Genomic DNA, 23,756 nt, shown 5'->3' with positions numbered 1-23,756 from the left:
TGAGGTCTACCTGTATATTTTCTTAACTTTCCATGCAATTTTGTCCAGAGTTTACCACCAGTAACAACCACTGACCATTAGCTAAATTCCATCTGTTTATAATGCTGAGAATAGCTATTATCTATGAAAAATTACTTTCCAAGTTCACAAATAGCATACTTTAAAAGCTGATAGAAATAACAGAAGAAATTGAATATAAGGAAACATTATGCATATGATCTATTTTGTGAAAGGAACAACCGGTTTTGAGTGGTCCATCTTCAAATTGAAACATGTACATATTGGGTATCTTGTCATGTGAAACAAAACAGAGTTGTTTTGTCCCAGAAGTAGTTTGGAGCTGAAGGAATAGGGAGAAATGCAAGTAGCTGATGAGAAGGAGGGAAAGTTCAGGATAACTTGGCCAGTGGGAAATGACACACATAAATAATTGCTAAAAAGAGAAAGGGAGCAATATACAAATAGTCCTCAACTTACAACCACAATCAAGACCAAAATTTCTGTTGCTAAGTGAGATATTTGTTAAGTGAGTTTTGCAACATTTATGACTTTTTGGCACAATTGTTAAGTGAATCACTGCAATTGTTAAGTTACTAACACAGTTGTTACATGAATCCCCAATAGCTTTGCTGGTCAGGTCGCAAATGGATGATCACATGACTCCAGGACACTGTAATCGTCACAGACGAGTCATTTGCCAAATATCTGAATTTTGATCACATGATCATGGAGATACTACAGTGGTCGTTAGTGTGAAAAATGACCATAAATCCCTTTTTTCAGTGCCATTGTAACTTTTAACGATCACTAAATGAACTGTTGTAAGTTGAGGACTACCTGTACATTAACCTTGCCCTCTTCATGTTGCCTAGATTCTGTTTCATCCCAAACTCAGAACAAGATGAGAAGGTCCTTATATCTCAGCTAGGTAGCTTTCAAGTTATTATAATCTACAAGAGATTTTATTATATTTTTTAAAATATATGAATTACAAAAAGCTTTCAATGCAGCAGACCTCAAATTATTCAATTAGTTTTCATTACAAAAATCAAAATCTGCCATCTGCTGGTGAAGCAACTCAGTTAGATTTTTGAAATATATCTAAGTTTATATTTATAATTTTAACATGTAAGGAAGGAATGACCAATTATATAATTACATACAGGTTGTTATTAAAATAAGATTCAGCAATTTAACAAAAGATTATATGATAAAGTGCAGAATCTAAACAAAAAAAAATCGATATGCAACAAGAGGAGTATCTGTGGAAGACTAATATAAATTTTATCATGAATATCAGAGAGTACAAAATGTTTTACCTTTGGAAACTATTTCAATGCTAATTGCCAAATTAGTTTACTTCATTTTTTAAAAACTGTTGGAAAGTAATAATTAGATCAGATTCTTTTATATTGACGGCATTAAGTTCAAGAATCCTGGAATATGATTATTGTACAATAGAATAAATATTGAAATAATTGTTTTTTCTGTCAGCTGTGGGGTATGCATCAATGCAAACAATATATCTGTACTTGAAAAATAGGTCTGATATCAAATTTAATTCAATCTGAAAATCATTCATGAACTGTTAAGATTATATATGGACTTTTACCACACCTGAAACATATGAAGTCTCGGCTTCTCTAAATGTTTTAGTATATGAGGATATAACTTTCTAGATGAGATAGAAATTTTGGATAATGCTTAAATCTGACATAGGTTTACAACACACTTTTATTAATTATTGAATATTATTTTAAAATTGTTTCATTCTTTTATTTGCAATACTAGCCTAATGTTACTCTGACATTTTTATTTAGTTTTACGCAGTTTTTAATTTACATGCTTTCCTTTTGTCTTATTTCTTTTGAAATAAACATTTTGATTTGCTATATAAATGATGCACTTTTCATACCTAGTGATTGCAGAAATTTCTTTGTAAGAGTTTTTTCCCCCAATAAATTATTTGGTCTGCCTTGGTAGGGGGACACCTGACAAAGGGTCACACACCCTCTTCTCAAAATTCCAAATGTGTCTACCAGGTCAAAAAGTCTGTGAATCCTTGAAGTTAAATAAAAAAATTGCATCTTACCCCTGTGGCCTGTAGATGTTGCCTAAATTCATCCATTGTTGTGTTTGAAATGCTCATGTCCCTGAACATTCCTTCCAATTTTGATGTGAACTGACATCCACATTCAGTCTGCAAAAGAGAAAGTTATTTTTAGGATGATTTAAACAGAGAAAAACCTCTTAGGCTAGCTATTTAGAATTTTAATACAAACATTTAAGTAAGTGTAAGAAAGTTATGAAAAAATAACACATTCTATTTGGTTCCAGGCACTAATTAATCAGCAGTAAATATCAACAGGCAATTATGCTAATTTATATCTGGATTATCAGACATCTATTCTAGTAAATTTTACTGAAAATAAGAATTTACTATTTCAATCTTTTAAAATTCAACATGGAATAGAGATTGGCAATATTCCCATTAAATATCTATAAATGAATTTAGTAAATATTTCCTTAGGCCTTTCGAAGCATAAATAATTCTTAAAATATCATTGCAGGTGCATATTAATTCAAGCACATGCTAAAAGCAGGAATGTAAAATTTTATGGTTGGGTGATGGGGTGGGAATTTTGCTTTTTAAGAGGATTATTTTTAGGAACCATTAGCCCAAAGAATCCAACTGCTTCTTCCAAGCAAAGAGGGAAAAGCATGTTCTGTGGATATGGAGGTTACTTGCAACTTGAAGAAAAATACTTCCCTATAGTATTGATATTTGATTTATATTCTGAATTTTTACTAGAGCGCACATTGGCTTATGTAAAGGAACCCACAACAAAAGCCTTATGAGACAAGCTGAGCTGACAGAGTGTGACTAGTACAACAAGTTGAGATTCCATGGCTGAAAATGATTTGAACTTGGATCCTCAGTCTTAGTATAACTTCTTAGTCACTCCACCAGAATGGCTTAATAATTCTTTACTGACAAAAACAAAATATTTGAACCAAATATAGCTTTCTTAACATCATATAACATTTACAATTAGCTGAAACAACCAATTACACTGCAATTTATCCCACTGAATAAATGTTGTCATAAAATTAAAGCTAAGTGGAAAAGTCACCGAGAAATCGTTATACTGCTTACCTTTAGCTTAGATATCATATTTTTCTCTGAGTCATCTGAAACACTCTTGTTTGTCAGAAGCCTCCTTGCTAAGTGCTGTTTATAATATCGTTCAAATACATCTTTTTCTTGCATAAATCTAAACAAAACCATTGCCTTGTCCAATATAGTCTCCACCTCTTGCTCAGTTAGCTATAAAGATAAAAATAATAGGCAATATACTATTAGAAGAGTCAAAACTATGACTGTTATAGAAAATATTTCTCAAAACTAAATTATCTTGCTGTTAATTTAGGCAGGGATTAAAAAACTAGTAACAGATTATCTGATCCATTCTATTTATGAACAAAACAAAAATCAAAACTCTATAAATATGAGTGAAACATTTACATAACATTCATTTTAATGAAATAAAGTAATGTTTTAGTTTTGAATCTTTAAATATGACAGCTTAAACAACTATGTTGCCATAAATAGTCTAGTTCTGTTTCCATGAAAGGCTTTATAGGTAAGAACCAGCACCTTGAGTTTTACCTAGAATCAAATTGATTATAGTGCTGCTCACAATTAAAAGTGCATGTAAGTGAGGTATGCCAATAAGTATTCATGTTACTGCATTCTAGACCAGCTGGCGCGTCCAAGGGCAGCTTCATGTAGAGTGCATTGTATTCATCCAATCATGATTTAAGTAAGGCAGAAGGGCCTCCCAATTCAAGAAGGGTATAACTGGCGCATATGGCAAAGCTGCAGAAAAGGCCTGCAGGGTTACAGATGCCATCTGCTCTTCAAACAGAAGCCATGAAATTGTGCACTGGATCTGTTTGCAGCAGTATTACCCCACCAAGGACCAAAGACAAAAAAATCTCCATACCCTCGGGGTTCCACAATCCACAACCACTCATTCTTACAAGATGTGAATCTGAGCCTCTTTTCTCCATCTAAATCCCTACAGAACTTCATCAGCATTGCAGGGTCTGGATCTAAGCTGCACCACAGAGAATCATCAGCATATTGATGATATCTAGCTTTGTGCCAATGAACATAATTGTTAACTCGGAGCAGGGAGAGAACCAAACCCTGAGGCATTCTGCAAAGCAATGCTAGTTCTCTGCTCCCCCTTTTTCCAAATCAATAGTGACCTGAACCAGCCCAGGAGGAAGGCGGAGAATCACCATGCCTCCTATTCCTAACCCATGGAAAAAGCATGATCAATGCTGCTTTCTTAAAGTATTACAGATCTGAAAACTAACTGAAAGTGATCCAACTAATGTAACTCCTTCAAAATGTGACAGCAAAGATATAACAGATGGAGTAACTGAAAGGCAAGTGAGTTACATCTGCCTTCAAATCCTGATTCTCCCCACAACTAAGACCTCATAACCAACCTCTCCAGGCCTAGTTTAATATCTATGTATGATTTTGATATGAGCATATAACTTATTAGTAATTTTTATATACATACCTAATTCTAACAAAGAAATATATGAATGGAGGCTTACATTCACTATTTCAACACGATTTAACTATATATACAGTATTTTGCAGAGTTTTACGTTCCTAAAAAGAATTTATTCAGTCTATACTTTTATATATATATATATGTGTCTGTGTGTGTAAATTTTTTTTTCTCAGAAGGTTATGGCTGACTGAGGAGAATAAGTTTGAAATGATCATATCTGTCTCCCTTTATTCTTTGTTAGAAAAAAAAATACACAAATATGAGCTGCGACTGCTGTGGCTACTGCCTGTAGATGGCCTTGGGCCAGGATAAGATTTGTCCCGTGTTTGGGACCAAGCAAGTGCATTCTAAATACTTAACAAACATTTAGCGTGTATGTATATATATGTGTATGTATGTGTATGTATGTATGTGTGTGTGTGTATATATATATATGTATGTATGTATGTATGTATGTATGTATGTATGTTTTCTGAGGTTTTCGCGGGTGTTTGTATGTGGATCTTTGGTCATTCGGGTTTTTTCCCACGTAGAATTGAAGGTGTAAGAGCAACGTTTCGATGAAATCTCATCCGTCATCCTCAGCCACCAGCCTGAGGATGACGGATGAGATTTCGTCGAAACGTTGCTCTTGCACCTTCAATTCTACGTGGGAAAAAACCCAAATATATAATTTATATTCACATTAATTTGCACTATGGAAATAAATTAACACACAGAAATACATATTTTGGTAGCTGTTTTGTCACAAAAGCAGAACAGTTGTAATAGAAAGGATACTTACTCCCTTGACTCCTTTTTTTAGCTTATCATCAATAAATAATGAGAGATACTCTGGAGATCTAGAGTTGAGGTTAAGGAAATATTCAAAATCACCCGCAATTGTTTGTTTGAAGAGCCTGTCATTATTAAAAGATTCTTGAAGGAAGCGGTCAAACCTACTCTTCAAATCCAGTAAGCCCTTAGAACAACAAAGCATATTATTTTTTTAGATTTCTACTATATTCTATATGAAAATCATAGTCACTATTATTTTGGAACTTATTGGACTGGTAACTTTTATTGTTGCCAAAAATCCTTTAACTTGGATGTTGACGTTTCCTTGCCTGTTATCCTGTCACATTTATATTCTCAGCTATATTGCCCTTGCAGTCCTATAATAAAACAAATTAAGGCTAGATGAGTATCTTTAAGACAATTTATGTTCTTCTCAGACTCTTCTGGGGATAATGACATGGGGTTCGTTCTCATGATTGAGTCTCCACTGCACTCCACCCCACACCATTTTTACAATTGCAAATATTCAAGCTGAGTTCTTGGGAATCGGAATCCTTCACTCCAATTAAACCATTATTAATTTATTATGTAGAGGTAAACTATGTGACTGATGTTTGCAGAAAATAATGCAAAATCTTGATTAGAAGATGCTGTATTGTTTGGCATGTTTCTGAAGAAGAAACAACTGTCTCTAAAAATCTAAAAAACTTTCAAGGAATGCCTTCTTAGGAAGAAAAAAAATCCCTAATGAGTCAAACTCTGGAAATCATGAAAGCCACCTGAAACTGAGTATCAGGAGATTCTGATGTTATGCTATACTTCTGAATGATATATGCTGTATTGCTGGGCACCTAAAGGTAAAGGTAAAGGTTACCCTGCACATGTGTGCTAGTCGTTTCCGACTCTAGGGGCCAGTGCTCATCTCCGTTTCAAAGCCGAAGAGCCAGCGCTTGTCCGAGGACATCTCCGTGGTCATGTGGCCGGCATGACTAGACGCTAAAGGCGCATGGAACGCTGTTACCTTCCCACTGTAGTGGTCCCTATTTTTCTACTTGCATTTTTTACATGCTTTCGAACTGCTAGGTTGGCAGAAGCTGGGACAAGTAACAGGCGCTCACTCTATTACGTGGCACTCGGGATTCGACCCACCAAACTGCCGACATTCTGATCGACAAGCTCAGCATCCTAACCCATTGAGCCACCGTGTCCCTCTTTCTGGGCTCCTATTAATATGTAAATATTAAGCTTTGGTTATTGATTAAGGTTGCTTTTTGTTTTGGCCCTTTTCTTGTTCTTCATTCCCTAATATTATACTTAAAATATCCCCAAAATTATACCTTCTGGAGAAGATAAGGTGAATTATATTTACTTTTGATTTAGAATTCACCCAAAAAGTAGCCATCATGATGCTACAATACTGGAAGGTGCAGTAACCTGCCTCTCTTCCTGTGAAAAGAGGTCTCTTGAAAAGCTTTGTTTGTTTCCCTAATAAAAAAGCATTTCACTGAATCAGACAGTTGTCAAAAGGTGCCTTAATCCAATTGACAAATTTGACAGAAATTCAGGCTAGGAAAGCAGTTACATCCCACATACTTCTAGCTACCCCTGGAGAAACAAACACAGATTTATTGCCGACCCAAATATAATAAAGTAACCTCATTTACCATCAGGTTTAGAGAATCTAGTCAATTATCTTCTTCAAAGTGAGACTTTCACAAATTAGTTTAGAAAAAGGTTCCAGAGGAAGAAAAATGAGAACTATGTAAGATTTTTGACTGAAGCATTTTGTGCACCTAGTACAGGGGTAGACAACCTTGGCTCTTTTATGACTCATGGACTTCAACTCCCAGAATTCCTGAGCCAGCCAAGCTGGCTCAGGAATTCTGGGAGTTGAAGTCCATGAGTCATAAAAGAGCCGAGGTTGCCTACCCTTGACCTAGTATGAACCATATTAGAAAGCTATCTAAGAAAAGGAAAACTGGCACTTCAAGAGAATTGTTTTCTCCCTTTCAGACAAGCCGGCCTGTGCTGCCAGATGGAATGATCTATGAAAGAGCTGTCTGTCTGTACTGTTCACTGAAAGTAAAAATATTTTTATTTTTGTCTCAAAGGTGCTTTTCCAAAAACTGGTCTTTCTTAGTTTTTTTACTTGAAAACATTTCATTTCTCATCCAAGAAACGTCTTCGGTTCTAACTGACTGATGGGAATGGAAGCATTTATATTCTTTGCAGGCATCTTGGTTGTTGCTCTGAATGGTGTTTTAGATAATTTGACATCTACGTCAAAACTGAACAGCCCTCCCTCGACAGAGGGGGAGGGAGACAATACCATCTATCTCCTGTCCGCAGTCCCAAGAAGTTCCTCACCCTTTACGCTCTGATTCAGGGAACACAGAGGATACAGATAAAACCCCAAGTGACCCCAATGGCTCTCAAAGAGCTAACAAGCAGATGACTGCAAAGAATATAAATCCTTCCATTCCCCATCAGTCAGTTAGACCTGAAGAGAAGCAAAATGTTTTCAAAGAAAAAAAAATCTAGAGCCCACTTGCCTTTTGGAAAAAAAAAAACAACCAAACACACCTTTGGGACAACCGTGACCTGGATGATTGAGAATCTCCTCTTGTAAATTGAAAATTTATTTATTATGCTTCTTTGGGATTAAAATTATAAGCTTTCTAGGAATTGACAGGAAAGTCGGAAATTTTCTGTTTACAGCCATGAAAAATCTAGTTTATCTCATATGAAAATAGTTAGCTAATTTGAGAAGCCAATGAAGAGTATTAAAATGTAAATACATTTTTAAATTTTAGGGAAAATGATTCTTAATAATTTCTCTTTGCTTATCTCTACTATGAAACATTGCTGAACCAGTACTTGAATTATGTAAGTACACTTCTGCTAAAGGAAACATTTTCATCATAAGAAAAAATGAGTATTTAAAGGCTTTGATTACCTGAATATAATCCACTGGGTTCTTTCCTTCACCTTCTTCAGATACAAGTGCTTTACCTTGTTCCCTCAAGTAGGTACTCATACATTCACACATTGTCTTTAAACCATTTGGAACACGACTAAATAATTTGTACATACACGCAAGATCTGCAGCAGATATATACATAAATTTTATATTGTTATCTAATAATAACATATTTGTAACATTACACAGCAAATAATCATAATGTGGTATTTCTGATGTTTCATTAAATTCTCCAATTTTCCAGAAGCAGCATTACTTAATCATAGCCCTCTCTCTCTGAAATCAGTTTGCCTTATTCCTTTTTTGTTATCATTTTGAAATCACCTGGAATGTCTCAATTAGCATCCATCCACATGAGGCTTCACTATTGTTGCAGATAGCACTACACAGACTTACCTTCTGTTTTTCCATTTTTCAACATGTGAACTAGACCAGAATTTTCCATTTCCACTATGGTCTTCATATGCTTGGAAATCAGCTCCCTCTCAACAACTTTGACAATTGGCTCTTCAGTTGATTTGTCAAGGCAGTGCATCACACGTTCTATTTCTTCATTAATTCTAGCTTCTACTTTTTTAATATAAACTGAAGCACTATTTTCTGCTAAAAATTTCTGACTTTCCATCTGTAATAAAATAAAGGAAAATAGAACACTACAGAAACTGTGAAGAACTACAGAAAATAAACGAAACCCATTCAGTTTCTCTTAGCAGTAATTGCTCAAGGGACTAATTCATCACCTTACTACTGTGTTAACTCTTATATTTGCCATGCATTAATATCCACCAAAATCCATTATCACCAGAGGTCAAGGCTGAGCGAACACAGCCTCATGTTCAGAGCAAAGGAAAAACCTGAAGCAGAAACCACTCTACATTAGGGGCCAATAACAATACTCCAGATTGATATTTATGAATCTAGAATTAAATAACAGGGATTTGTAAACTTTGGGGGAAATCCATTTTATTACTATCTGTAAATACTGAAAAGCAGCATTGTACCTGAAAGAATTCTGCTGACATCTCCAGAAATGGAGCTTCAAAGTCTTCTTCATAGACTGATCTTCCTTCAAGGCCTAGAATCATTAACATCTGGCAAGCATTTCTTATTGCTCCTCTGTCAAAACAGTAGAATTTGCAGATTAGGTTAATTTTAGTGAAATTAATATTTGCAAACTATTCAATAAGTGTTTCATGTAATCATACTTGTTCTATGTTTCACACAAAAGTAAATGTTTTATGTATCACAGTTCTCAATAAATGAAAGAGCTAGAACAGTACCGAGAAAGGTTTTTTTATCAGCCAAAGATAATAGTGTACAATCATTACCAAAGCCAAAAAGAAAGAAAAAAGAAATCAGTGTCAGTTTTCAGAAAATTGTTTATCCCCAACATCTATTAGTGTGCATTTTGGAAATAACTTCATTTTATCCCCAAATAATAAATTGACATGAAGCTTCTGGGTGCAATTCAGGGCACTGGGTCTTCATCTTTAAAGCCCTACATGACACTAGGCCAGGTTACTTGCAGGACTTTTATCCCTCATGGTTTCTGTGCATCCCACCAGTTCTAGCAGAGTGGGCAAACTCTTGAGTTCACTCAGTGAAGCAGTGTCACCAGCAAGGTACATCCTTGGAAGCATGCCTTCTCTTTCATGGCATCTGCCTTATGGAACAGCCTCCTTTCAGGGATACCAACAGCCCTGACTGTTGGCTTTTTGTAAAGCAATGAAGCCCTGACTGGGGATTAATTTAATGGAACAATGAGGTAGACACATGCAAATGGTTTGAAAAGAGATTTCTATGGGTGCCTTAAGTTGTTGTTTCTTTTCAACAGATTGGACATTATTTTATTCTTTTGCTGTCCAGAATTTCACTAGTTTGATAGCCATATAAGATAAGATAAAGCTGTGATTATATATTCAGCTGTGAATTACGAAGCACCTCAACTCGGTTGTTGTAGGTACTGTGAACTGTGTAGATCAGGGGTGTCAAACTCGCAACGTCACATGATGTGTCGTGACACATCGTGACATTTTCTCCATTGCCGGCAATGGGGTGGGCGTGGTTGATCTCCCTCATACTAGCTCAAAACAACTAAAATTTCAGAGTTGAAAAATGTAAAATGACATATGATATTGAACAAAAAAAACCCCAATAAAATCTAATAGCAAAAATGATTGAGAAGTAAAACAAAAAACCCCAAACCAATAAAACGATGTCAAATGTAATTCATTTGCAGAGACATACCTATCTACCACTTCTCCTTTCCGTTCCCTTGCAATCATGTCTAACAAAGTCTGTCGGAGATGATCTCTAATGCACCCGTACCGTACAACTTGATCTCGAAAAATTATTAATCCCAAATTGTAGACATTTTCCACGTTGTTTTGTTGTACATACACACGGTCCTAAAATCAAAGTACAAATACAAATGCAAAGCATCTATATAAGTGAAGTTTATCTATAGTGGAATAACTTAATTCTGCTTCAGCACATCTCTACAATATGCTTTTATTAAGTTTCTTACCAAAATATTGCATTTAATAATATCAAAATTAATGTTACATTTATAGAAAAATGTACACTGGATAAATGTATTAGTCATTAATGGGTTGGATCTAAACCTAGTCGTACTTGGAGTAGGTCTATTGAAATAAACTGGATTTAGGAATGAGTTCAATGATAACAAAACATATACGGTAATCTAGATTAAACTGGGCTCCAACCCATTGTTTACAATACATATAAACTTAACGTACAACAAATTATGTTAACACACCCATTTCAAATTATATATAATTTAAGTTCTTTCAGATAGAACATAATAAACATGTGACTTCACATGTATGAAACAATACCTGATTAAAATGCAATAAAAAGTGTTAAATTATTTCATATGCTGTGATTAGAACTGCAAAAAGAATGACTACTTGAAATATTTCAGAGTGACCATTTGAGCCCTTTAGAGCAGACATGTCAAACTCGTGACGTCACATGATGTCGCACGACATATCGGAGTGTTTTCCCCATTGCCGGCAATTGGGTGGGCGCAGTTTCCTGGTGACGCGTCTGGCCCGCGGGCCGGCAGTTTGACACCCCTGCTTTAGAGGAAGGCTAACATCTTTTTAAGTCCTGCATGTAGTAAACAAAAGGAACTATATACTAAACATCATTAAAAATAATGCTACACGCTATTTACATTCACATTTAATAACCTAATTAGAATATAAAAATAGTTTAAATAAACTGTTTTACAGTTTCAAAACCATGAACAATTAAACTGGATAGTGCATGTCTGCCTATTAATCAGATAAACGACAAAATTATTTATTTATTTATTCCAAGCTTATATGGGTTGGTAATAATGTTAGCTACTAGGATTGTACAATGAATTTGAATAAATGTTCTAGACTATGCATGAATGCAAAGATTATTATCTAGCAGAACATTCTTAGATCAAAGGCATCTTTTTCCTAGAATCAATATAAGATGCAGCTTCTTTAAAATATTAACAAGTGCAATGTGGCTTTTGCCATACAATCCAAATCACTATTTCAGTGTCAAATCTGCATTTCTACCAAGCCTTATTAGTTGTAATCCCAACCTTAATAAAGGAAAAAGAAACACTTCCTTGTATTTCACTGTATGTGGAACTACTACTGCAATAGTTCCTCCACATTTGTATTGGCTAGGCTAGGAATAATAAAAACTTAACAGTGAATATATAAACCAGGTTTAGCAAAATTCCTTGTTTTTTGCAATCTTTTAATCCTTAGAGTAGTATTCTTTTAAATAAAAACAAAAGAGAGGGGCAAGACATAACCCAGGATGATTCAAACTGAACAGATAGCAAATTAAGTGAGCCAACCCCATTTTAGTTTTGGAGTTATATGTATTTATGATTTTTCATTTTTATATATTATCTTTAGGGTCAGCTTACACAAAAATAGATTAAAGATATAAATTCAGGAAACTCAAACAATATGTAATAATGTGGAAGAATATAAAAGCAAGTGCCAAATAATGTAGTTTTTAAAGCCAGAGGTAGAAACAAAGGTTTCTTTCCTCTGTGTATCAGTTAATCATGTAAGTTTGAATCAATTTTTCCAACAACATGGAGTAGAAAATGTTTGCATTTTAACTGACCATTTTTGTAACTGGAATTTCAGATTTTACTTACCATATACATCAGAATATCTCTAATCATCACCATTGCTGTCTGGTGATCATTCCATGCTTGGTTTAATGTTTGAAGAAAATTGTTATTTAATGAGTTTAATACATCTTCTCGCACCTACAACAAAATATTTAATTGAATAAATTGTTTAATATAGATCAGAAATGAGCAATTATATCCTACATTATCAAGAATGAATGAAGTCAAACATTGATTTTTGGGAAGGGGGAACTTAAGGGACAAAATGTCAAAATAGTGAATATTTTTCCTACACTGAATTCATTAAGTAGTTGCATAGCAAGAGCAAACAATAGTATCCCCTTTGATATCTGAAGCAGAAAAACGCTAATGACCTGAAGGACACTGCTTTCCTGACAAATAGACAAATGAATGCAGTTTACAACTACTATACTACTGTTCCACAGCCATTTCATTTTTCCTATTACTATTCCTCTGAATATGAACAGATGAAGAGAAATTTCAAAGTTCACTGAAATATGATTATTTTGTGAGAATACCACATGCCAACCGTTTGAAAAGGATTAGTAGCTTTTCACTATAGTTTTACAATGCCTGAAACAAATAATAGTATAATCTATATTGTCACTCAGTGCCCATTATTATCTGTGAAAGATGCTGGAATGTAAATTGGATTTCCCCCCCCCCCACTCTATTATAACATCGATTTCTGATTATAGCACAAACATGTACGGTACTTGCTATACTGAAGTCTCATGATTAGGTTAAATGTCTAATATGCCCTTGGCAGAACAACCTGTTAATGCAAATATTACAATATTTAACTCAACCTACAGCTGAAATGCTCTAAACCACGGGTGTCAAACTTGATCATATCACGTGACATGTCACATTTTTTTTGCCCTTGTGGAACTGGGATGGGCGTGGCCTGCATGTGACACATCCAGCCCGCACACCTCCAGTTTGACACCCCTGCTCTAAACACACTCAATAGTTATCAATAAATATTAGCAGTTTACTTATTTGCCAAAATCCCTTATCACCTCTTGGTGTTTAATAATATCAAGCTGCTATATAGGTTTATGCTTTCCAGACAATCACCAATAATTTATTTGATTTTTATCCTGCCTGTATGACTTGATAAGTAACTCAAAGTGGCAAATATACATAATACTTCCTCCTCCTTTTTTCCACACAATAACCCTGCGAGGTGGATTAGGCTGAGAAACAGGCCCAAAGTCATGCAGCTGGCTTTCATGCCTAAAGAAGGACTCTCCTAGTACTCAGGCCAGCACTTTAACCACTTAAACCAAACATGTGAACTGAAGCCCATCAATGATTTTGTTAACAAGCACAAAGATGTAAATTCTTTATTTTTTATTAGACATAATTAGAGTTTAATTTTTTATTTTACAGCAAACCATTTGCTATTTCGTACAAACTTGGAAAAGTGTTTTCTTCTGGATACAGATAATTTTAAAAAATGGTTTGCTGAAAACCAGAAGTAGAAATTTCAAACCTCTATATAAACCAAAGAAAAAAGACTGGAAGCCTGACAAATAGACTTCTGCTTATAAAGAAAAAACTGCTTTGGCTTTTTTCCCTTATCATAAACAATATCTCTGCTATGTTAACCTCCTGTACGTGGATGATTTACCTAGATTAATTTATTTTAATTAATTTAAATTAATTGATTTTAACTGTAATAAAAATTTATGTAAAAATGTAAAGTACTCTGACATTTAGATACTATTTATAAATGGTTTGTTTATGCTAATAGTAATATTCATTTGGTCAATAACCAACAAAAATTTATGTTACTAATTATACAACTAGTATGGCTATTTTTTGTCCCAAAGATGCTTTTTTCCAAAAAGCAACTGGACTTTCTTGGGTTTTTCTTTGTAAACATTTCATTTCTCATCCAAGAAGCTTCTTCATTTATAAGTGACTGGTGGGGAATGAAAGGATTTATATACTTTGCAATCTTGTGCTCATTAGTACTCTGACAGTCATTGGGATCATTTGGAAGTTTATCTGTATCCTCAGTCACCTGAATAAGAGTGTAAACAGGTGTGAAACCTTCTTGGAAGGGCTAAAAGGGCAAGTTGCAGTCCCAAGAAGGTCCCACACCTGTTTACACTCCAATTCAGGTGACTCTGAGGAAACACTGAGTATATAAACTCCCAAGTGGCCCCAATGACTCTCAGAGAGTTAACAAACAACTTGCAAAGAATATAAATCCTTGCATTCCCCACCAGTCAATTAGAACTGAAGAAACGTCTTGGATGGAAAGTAAAATATTTTCAAGAAAAAACCCAAGAAAGTCCAGGTGCCTTTTGGAAAAAGCACCTTTGGGACAACCATGATGATGGAGAATCTCCACAGACACACTGCTATTTTTCTTCTTTCATCAGCTACCATCACCAATCTTCTTTCAATCTCTATATCACCAACAAGACATCTCGCTGGAAATATAAAACTTGCTTGATCCAGCATCCCATCCTGAGGTCCCTAGTGCCCCACTAGATTGCATTGTGCCCCAAAATCAAGTTAAATGTTGTATAAATGTAAATATGCACAGAAGCTCTTAAAAAATTCTAAGCCTCATAAACTGGGCCATTTTTTGCATTTTAAGGAGCTTAATATATCAATTTTATCTGTTATTCCCCCAAAGCAAAATAAAACATCAACAAAAAGCCATATCCCCAAATTTGAGTTCCTTAATCCAACAACATTACATTGTTTTCAGTTATGCTCTGCATTCTCCAGGTAGGTGAGAAATGTACCCAAGCCAAAGTATACCAGTCTCTGTTCTAAAGACAAGCAAATGTTCAAACAAGATATCGCTTTCTATGCTTTCAGGAAATTATTGCCTTCAGATACCTTATTTATAAGATGCTCTGTAACCACTTCTCGTAATCCAGTGTATAATTTTTCTCCATGTTTATGTAATACCATAGTATATGCATTTCTATACAGTTCCTCAAAGCTGAGACCACTGTTGTTCTTCCGCTGAATTTCTTGGATAGCATTTTTCAATAGATCCCAAATGCTGTTAACATATTTTTCATCCATGGTCATCTGTATGCGGACATACAAAAGTACAGTTAAGAGTTTATTGGTGTCAGGTTTTCAAAACATATTTCCTCTAAATCAGATTAAGGACCAAATTTACCTAAAAGATAGATGATGCATTTAAGAGAAATTCCCAAATAAACATAGAATGTGTGTGTGTGTGCGTGTGTGTGTGTGCGCGCGTTCGTGTGTGTAGGTAAGAACAGACAAAATTCCTATAAAATTGCTCAGCTTCCCTGACTTTTCAGTTATGGTTCTGAAAGCCACTGAACCCAAGCCTGCAAAATAATATGCTTTCTTGCATGAGCATATGTACAGTATATAAGAAAGGGCACAATCAGGGCAAAATATTAACAAAAACTGAATTAATGTCTATTGCAGACATGTCAAACACAAGGCCCGGGGGCCAGATCTGGCCCGTGAAGTGGTTTCATGTGGCCCGCGAAGCCATCCTGGAAACAGTGAAGGAATGGCCCCGCTGCCTTGACCCCAGCCCAGGCCAGCTGGGAGCCAATGTACAATTTCATGGTGGCCATCTATGCTGAAACGCATTCAGTCTTAGCTCCACAAGGCCGTCTGGAAACAGCAAGGGACCGGCTCTTGCTGCATCGGCCCCGCCCCCTGGGTGCACGCTGGGGAGGTATCACCCTTTGTGAGGAATGAAGAAATACACCATCGCCTGGAAGTGGCCAGCACATGGCCCTGGCCACTTCAGGCAGGCTAGGGACTGGGCAGCATTGCACAGGTAACATTGACTCATGCTGCTTATGGCATCCCCTCCCCTAGAGTCCACCAAGCTGGATATTGAAGTAGGCAAGGGCCATGTGCTGGCCACTTCCAGGCGATGGTGCATTTCTTCATTCTTCATGAAGGATGAAACTTCCCCAGCTGTGTTTCTTGCCTGTTTTTCTCCCTCCCTCATCTCAAATATTTTCCCACCACTCTTAGGAAGGAAGGAAGGAACGAAGGAAGGAGGGACAGTCTGAGGGAAGTACTGCCTTAGTCCTGCCCTGCTGCCCTTTCACCATCCCCTTGCGCCCTGCTCTTGGCCTATCCTGGGGGGTCTCCCATCCTATTGCTAAGGAAGCTTTGGATACAAAGCCAGGTCTCCTCACATTATTATTATGATTACTTATTGGATTTATATACCGCCCTTCTCCCGAAGGACTCCGGGCGGTGTACAGGGCAATAAACACAATATACAATATACACTATACAAAGTTAAAATAAATTAAATTAAATTAGCCCTAATAAGTAAAACACATTCTAAAAGTTTAAAAATTTAAAAAAAATTAAATCCCAATCCCAGTCCAGGCCGGCAAGCTCAAATAACCCAAGTTTTCAGGTCGCGGCGAAAGGAGCAAAGGTCGGGAGCCATCCGGAGCTCAACAGGGAGTTGGTTCCATAGGGCAGGCATGCCCACAGAGAATGCTCTCCTCCTGGGGGCCGCCAGTCGGCATTCCCTGACCAACGGCACCTTGAGGAGGCCCTCTCTGTGGGAGTGCATAGGACGATGGGAGGTTGATGCCGGCAGAAGGTGCTCCCGTAAATAATCCGGACCCATGCCATTTAGGGCTTTATAGGTCATCACCAGCACCTTGAATCTCACCCGGAAGACAACTGGAAGCCAATGCAGCTCGCGGAGCAGAGGTGTTACATGGGAGTATCAGGACACCCCCATCACAACTCGCGCGGCCGCATTCTGCACCAGTTGGAGCCTCCGAGTGGACTTCAAAGGCAGCCCCATGTAGACAGCATTGCAGTAGTCAATCTGAGAGGTCACGAGCGCATGAGTGACTGTACGTAGGGCATTTTGGTCCAAATAGGGCCGCAACTGGCGCACTAGGCAAACCTGGGCAAAAGCCCCCCTGGTCACAGCTCCTATATGATCTTCTAAACTGAGCTGTGAGTCAAGGACACCCAAGTTGCGAGCCCTATCTACGGGGGTAACACCTCACCCCTCATAGTTAAAGATGGAATAGAGTGGATAACCCGAAATGCCGGTATGTACAGCCACTTGGTCTTGTCGGGATTTAGACGAAGCCTGTTCCTCCCCATCCAGACCCTCACCGCCTCCAGGCAACGGGACATCATGGCGAGGGCATCACTGGGTTGATTTGGGATGGATAAAAAGCTGGGTATCATCAGCATACTGCCTCCTTAAGTAACACCAGCTGCCTGCAATTAGTGCAGGTTCGCATCCCACCAGGCTCAAGGTTGACTCAGCCTTCCATCCTTCCGAGGTAGGTAAAATGAGGACCCAGATTGTTGGGGGCAATAAGCTGACTTTGTAATAATGCCGCTTGGTGGGGGCTGAAAGCCCTAATAAGCAGGCATATACATAGAATGAAGGCTATTGCTAAGCACATTGGTTTCTGCTTAAAATTTGTAAGCCGCCCTGAGTCTTCAGAGAAGGGCGGGATATAAATGGGATTAAAAAAAACAAAAAAAACCAAAAAACCACCACAAATGATCTCATCCAGCGGCTTCATATGGAGAAGGAGTTGGCCTCCCTCTGACTTTGCCATCATACCCATCATGAGCAACCTGGCTAAGGAGAACAAGCACAGCGGGCAGCAGCCTTGAGAAGGAGGTAAGTGCATCTGGGCACCTCCTTGGGGAATTGGGGCTGGGCTTAGTGCCGAGGACCGGACTAGGTTTTTGACCTCCATGCCACCATACAGGCCCCCCCGCATGGCCTGAAAGGAACAGTGAGGCTCTTCCAGTGGACCATGCCTTGGCACTTACCCTGGTCCCACCCCCTTCTGCCAGGGACCCTCAGATCTGTCCCACTGCTGCCCAGGCCCCCATAGGCACCCTTGACACGAACAATGTAGAGCTGGCCATGCCCACCCATTAGGCCACACCCACCCTGGCCACACCTACCCGGCCCCCTGAGGGCAACCAGAATGCTGATGCGACCCTCAATGAAATTGAGTTTGACACGCCTGTTCTAGAAGCATACAATCTCTTCACTTCAGCTTTTCTGTAAACTGAGATTAAACAAAGAATATCTGTATATTTCCCTTAGTTCAATTTCAATCGAAAACAGGAAAGTCTGGTTCCCAACATTAAAACATAAGAGGATCTAATCAACTTTTGAAAAGGTTGAAAACCTGTTCTGAAACTGAATAATTCCAATTGAACTGACAGGGAATTTAGCAATAATACAAAGAGAGAAACAAAAGGCTATATTCTTTTTTAAAAAGGGGGGGGGAGTTATTCACATCAAGGGAGACTCAAGCCATGCTATAGAATCAATGTTAAATAAATTGTTGTTACGGGTGTATTTATTCTTTTTAAATCTCCTACTATTCAAATATGTTTACATTTCAAGATAAAATTATAAAGACAAAGAGAAATTCTGTGCTGAATACAAAAAGCCACAGCAGCACCCTATGCTGGCACTGAAGGGTTATTGGAATAATTTCCTAAAAAGACAAAGTAGTTATTTTAATTATTTTGCTTTCAGAAAAGGTTTGATGGTACTAGATAAATAGTTAACATCTACATACCGTAAGTCAAGAAGGAGCAGGTTGTCAATGCTTAAAGTCAACAGGCTCATGAACTCTCACTAGTTCTTCACTGCCATATAGCAACTTAGCCTATTTTCTTAAGAGTTGGAACATAATGCTGCAATCCCAATTTAAAGATAATTCAAAATCATGTTGATCTTGTCCAATTCAACTGATTTTCTATATTAAATCTCAAACATTGAGTTTTTCAGCAAAATATACCTCTTTGAAATAAGTATGATGGAAATGTGGGAGAAGCTTGTTTTAATTCAGGCTGAATCTTTGGGGTTACTTGCTTCTTATTTAGAATTTTTCTTCAGGAATTTTGTAAAATATGTTACAAAGCTAATAATGTTTTAAATGGAAGAATGCAAGAAATAGGATGCGCAGGATTCCTCGAAGATAGGATTTCAAAGATAATACCCCAATATCTCTAATGATACATGAATTATAAAGAAAGACTGAAGTCAGAGTTCCTATTCGATATCTATCTTTGTGTAAAATGGCTTAAGGAAAATCAGAACTATTTTCACCATGATTTTCTGAAGAATCCATAGTAATTGGTTCTTCCAGTATACTAAGTCACAATGAGCAGGTTCAAACACATGATGATCAGAACTCATATCAAATGCATGCATGCGTGCACATAAAAACACATTTTATATATATTTAAATGTCAAAAGGAAAATACAACATATTCCATACATATTCCATTAATATACAAACATCAGTGATAACAGTGATCAAGGAATCAAATGCTTTTAATGTTAACAAACAATGCAAAAGATAGTATTCATTTTAAGAGTCAATTACATGAAGAATACTGAGTAGTGACAGTAAGCTAAGCTAAATTATAGTTTAGAATCAGTTGCTAGTGTGTTCCTATCCCCTAGCATAGCCATAGGGCAGGCATGTCAAACTGCCGGCCCATGGGCCGGATGCGTCACACCGAAACCGCGCCCACCCCATTGTTGGCAATGGGGAAAAAGTCACAATACATCACACAACATCACGTGACGTTGCAAGTTTGACATGCCTGCCATAGGGTGTCAAAAACATTTCCACCTCCTTTTTTTACTCAAACATACTATTGGAATGAATGAATGAATCTTTATTGTCAAAGTACAACTATGTATACACTGAGATTAGCTGAGCGACCCTTTGTGTTCCCACCTCCCAACACACAGTGACAACAAACCCTCCATCTTACTACACCATGTGAACCAACTACACCACACACACACTGGCCTCCCAAGTCAATTCTGCATAAAATTCACACAAGTTATTTCTCGTTCCAAAGCCTAACAGCCCATGGATAAAAGTACCTTATTTATAACCAAACTGGGATACAATGGTATATATGTGTGTCTGAGAATGAAAATTTCAAATCAGTTGTAACCTTAACCTGGTTACATAATTAAATTAAAGCTAAATGCAGTTTTTTTTTCAGACAGTATGTTAGGGTTAGGGTTAGCTGAAAATGGAAGAAAATATAAGTGTTATTCTCTTAGGATCATGCCAGTAGAGGAAATGGATGGAGGATCAGGATCAAGGAAGTAATAGCAAACCTTGGTTTACTGTTCTTTCCCAAATACTCCTATAATTTACTGAAGAGAATTTACTAATCAGATTCAAGATAATACTGTACTTCAGAAAGGCATTATATAAAACAGCTGACATTACAGCATGGAACAATCTTAACAAACATATTATTAAACCAAAGATTAGAAAGAATAAATCTACATGTGATGTATATGTCTGTGTTTCTTTTAGAATTATACTACTTAAAAATACTTGTGGAAGACACTGCAACAATTCACTGTATAAACATGAAACCGCTTCTCTTTTAGCAACAGAAGTTAACAATAACATTACAAAATGTAAGTTTCATGCACTATTTTTTTCTAGGTAATTTCTCACAAACTGAATCAACTGCATATTTAACATAATAAATTCAGAATTAAATCCAAGATTTTGTTCTAACTGCAAATATGCATGCTTTCTCTGTAAGTTAGGAAACAAGGTATCTTAATATAGCTTTATATATCCTAACTGTTTAGTAATGTTAAATATTCATGTATTGCTGTTTGTGCAGTGAGATATATTACCGGTACAATAGATTTCTCTGTATATGTTCAGAAATAGTTCAAGTACTATATATCAAGGATTTACTGATGTTTAGATATATCAACACAGAATGAATAGAACCTTACTCAGCAATTTAAGAGTCTAATCAGTTACCAAAATTCCAATACAGATAAACTTATGTCCAATTCTGTCCATAATCATGAATTACCTTCAGGAATCCAGCAGTTACACATAGAATGGCCTATCACCATTGCTGAGACATAAAACAAGGGGCTGGGTGAAACAGGTCAAGCACAAAATTGAACTTCAAAGACTGCTGGACTCCAATACAATAAGCTTAAGAATATGAGCAACTGGAAAATTAAGATACAGCAATTAAAATAACTAAGGATTCATGCCAAATAATGGATCATCTAAGACCAGAAAGTTTACAGGTAATATGCATACTGAATATATCCCCCCCCAAATCAAGCATTTGCAAGTGTATTACCTCTGAAGTGTTTTCTTTACAATCATTTTCTAAAAATCCTTTAAAAGGATTGTTTTCAAGTATTTCAAATAGTTTTATAAAAAGCGTCTTCATTAAACAAGTATACACCATTCATACAGAAACTCAAAGTTCTAATTTGGTTACTAAGAGCCATAGGACCGTCTGTGACGTCATTAGAATGTTGAGGTAGCTTTTAATGAAATGTGTTAAGATGATAAGCGGCTACTTGTCTCAGTAACACTGCAGAAGACTTTATTAAATTCTGAATATTTCAATATAAGATGAATAAAATTTCAGATATATTTGGAATAACCAGGTATGTCAACTTAGCCATCTGAAGAAATAAAGCAATATTAAAGATAAAAAAGCTCAAGCTACAGATAACTCTCTGACTACTCTCTCTGTCTCTATCCATCTAACAAGAGCTGAGAGACAAGGTTTACTAAAAATCACACTACCAGGGGAACATCGTCTTCAGGGACCTGGTCTCCTTCCACAAATATACGGATCATCCTCATACATCCGCATTTTCAGACCACTCTTCTAAAAGGTGTATGGGTAGAGATCATGCTATTCTCACTGACTGAAATTTCTGAACTCTGCAAGTCAATAATATAGAACAGGGCTTTTCAACCAGTGGTACGGGTACCACCTGTGGTACATTGGCACCTGGCAGGTGGTACGTGGCCATCCTAGAAAAGTGGCAGCGGGGGAGGGGAATGAGCTGAACCGGTGGCAGCACTGCACAAGCCTGAGCGAGAGATGGCTGGAGCTGCAGGGCTGTCAGGGCTCAGCGGAAGCGCCAGGATCAGCGCTTCTTCAGGGCTGTCAGGGCTCAATGGAAGCGCCAGGATCAGTGCCAGCCTCCAGCTGGAGCTCAGCACTGATCCTGGCGTTTCTGCTGAGCCCAGAAGAAGTGCTCATCAGCTGGAATGTTGCAGCATCTCCAGGGTCTTGTGATTTACATTCAGATGCTTGTCAACTGATTCATATTTATGACGGTCACAGTGTCCCAGGGTCATGTGAAGTGACCAAAATCTGCTGCAACCACCCAGCAGAGGGGGAGAGGAATAAAAACCAAACACACACACACCACTGCCAATCCTCAGTAGAAATGCTCACAACAATGAAAACCTCAGTCAGGAGGAAGAGCGCCGCCAGGAGGGCAGGCAGGTGTCTTGCTCAGCTGTGGCTTAGGGGGCACTTTTTTCAGTGCCATTGTAACTTTGAACAGTCACTAAGTGAACTGTTGTAAGTCGAGGACTACCTGTACTTTTTTTCTTTTTTCTTGTCATCAAGTTTTTGACACCTTGCTAGGCAACAGGTAGTACTCGGATGTTGCCATATCCTAAAAGTGGTACAATGGGTGAAAAGGTTGAAAAGCCCTGATATAGAACAAAGAAACCTGTCCTACCCAAGTACCTTTACATTGAACAAAAAGACAGATTCAAAAATACAGACACTTTATCTTCCCTAGATCTTTGTTAGTGACACAACAATTTACACATTTTTTTAAAAAAGAAATAAATTACTTAAAGCTTTTAGGCTACTCTAAAGCTTTTAGCTTCTTTATGAAGTTCAAAATGGAATTAAAATAAAATAAAATAAAATAAAAATAAATAAAATAGTATTTCAGGATTTTATAATTTTCACAAAACTGATTATTTTGAGATCAGAAAAATAATGCATACAAATCTTTTATTTACTGATACAGTATAATGCCTAATCTATTTCTAAATAGTTAACAGTAAAACATAAAATAACAATCCATAAAAAATTCAACTTCTTAACCCACATAAAGAGGTAGAAATGGTGCTCATTTACCACCAGTTTAGATCAAAAACTCACTTCAAACACACCCAGAAAGCCCAAAGCAAAGGGACTAACTTTACTTCTGGTGGCAACATGTTGCACAATGTTAGGGCAATGAGGGAGGTCCACCTTTTAGTGGATGTCTTTTTACTTCTCAGAACGAGTGTCTATTTTTTGTTGTTGTTGCAAACAGAATATATGGAGCAAGGCAGTCCCTAATGTTACCCTATACCACATAGGACTTTACAGGTAAAAAACCTCAACA

General features: G+C 37.0%; 1 protein-coding gene across 3 annotated transcripts in view; it reads right to left on the bottom strand.

Moving 5' to 3' along the window:
* CUL3 (cullin 3) overlaps positions 1 to 23,756 on the bottom strand; it is a 54,604-nt gene that overhangs the window by 17,524 nt on the left and 13,324 nt on the right. For all 3 annotated transcript variants that reach the window (XM_083364484.1, XM_083364482.1, XM_083364483.1), the window contains exons 2-10: positions 15,395 to 15,592; positions 12,533 to 12,646; positions 10,600 to 10,760; positions 9,354 to 9,468; positions 8,749 to 8,977; positions 8,329 to 8,474; positions 5,380 to 5,556; positions 3,158 to 3,328; positions 2,093 to 2,200 (exon numbers count right to left, since the gene is read on the bottom strand). In XM_083364484.1, coding sequence (XP_083220610.1) covers positions 2,093 to 2,200; positions 3,158 to 3,328; positions 5,380 to 5,556; positions 8,329 to 8,474; positions 8,749 to 8,977; positions 9,354 to 9,468; positions 10,600 to 10,760; positions 12,533 to 12,646; positions 15,395 to 15,592 — 1,419 coding nt within the window. The remainder of the gene's footprint in view (positions 1 to 2,092; positions 2,201 to 3,157; positions 3,329 to 5,379; positions 5,557 to 8,328; positions 8,475 to 8,748; positions 8,978 to 9,353; positions 9,469 to 10,599; positions 10,761 to 12,532; positions 12,647 to 15,394; positions 15,593 to 23,756) is intronic.

Source organism: Vipera ursinii (genome assembly GCF_947247035.1).
Source record: "Vipera ursinii genome assembly, chromosome: 5".
NCBI classification, from domain to species: Eukaryota; Metazoa; Chordata; class Lepidosauria; order Squamata; family Viperidae; genus Vipera; species Vipera ursinii.
Note: the sequence above shows the minus strand (reverse complement) of the source record. Positions and strands in the feature narration are given on the sequence as shown.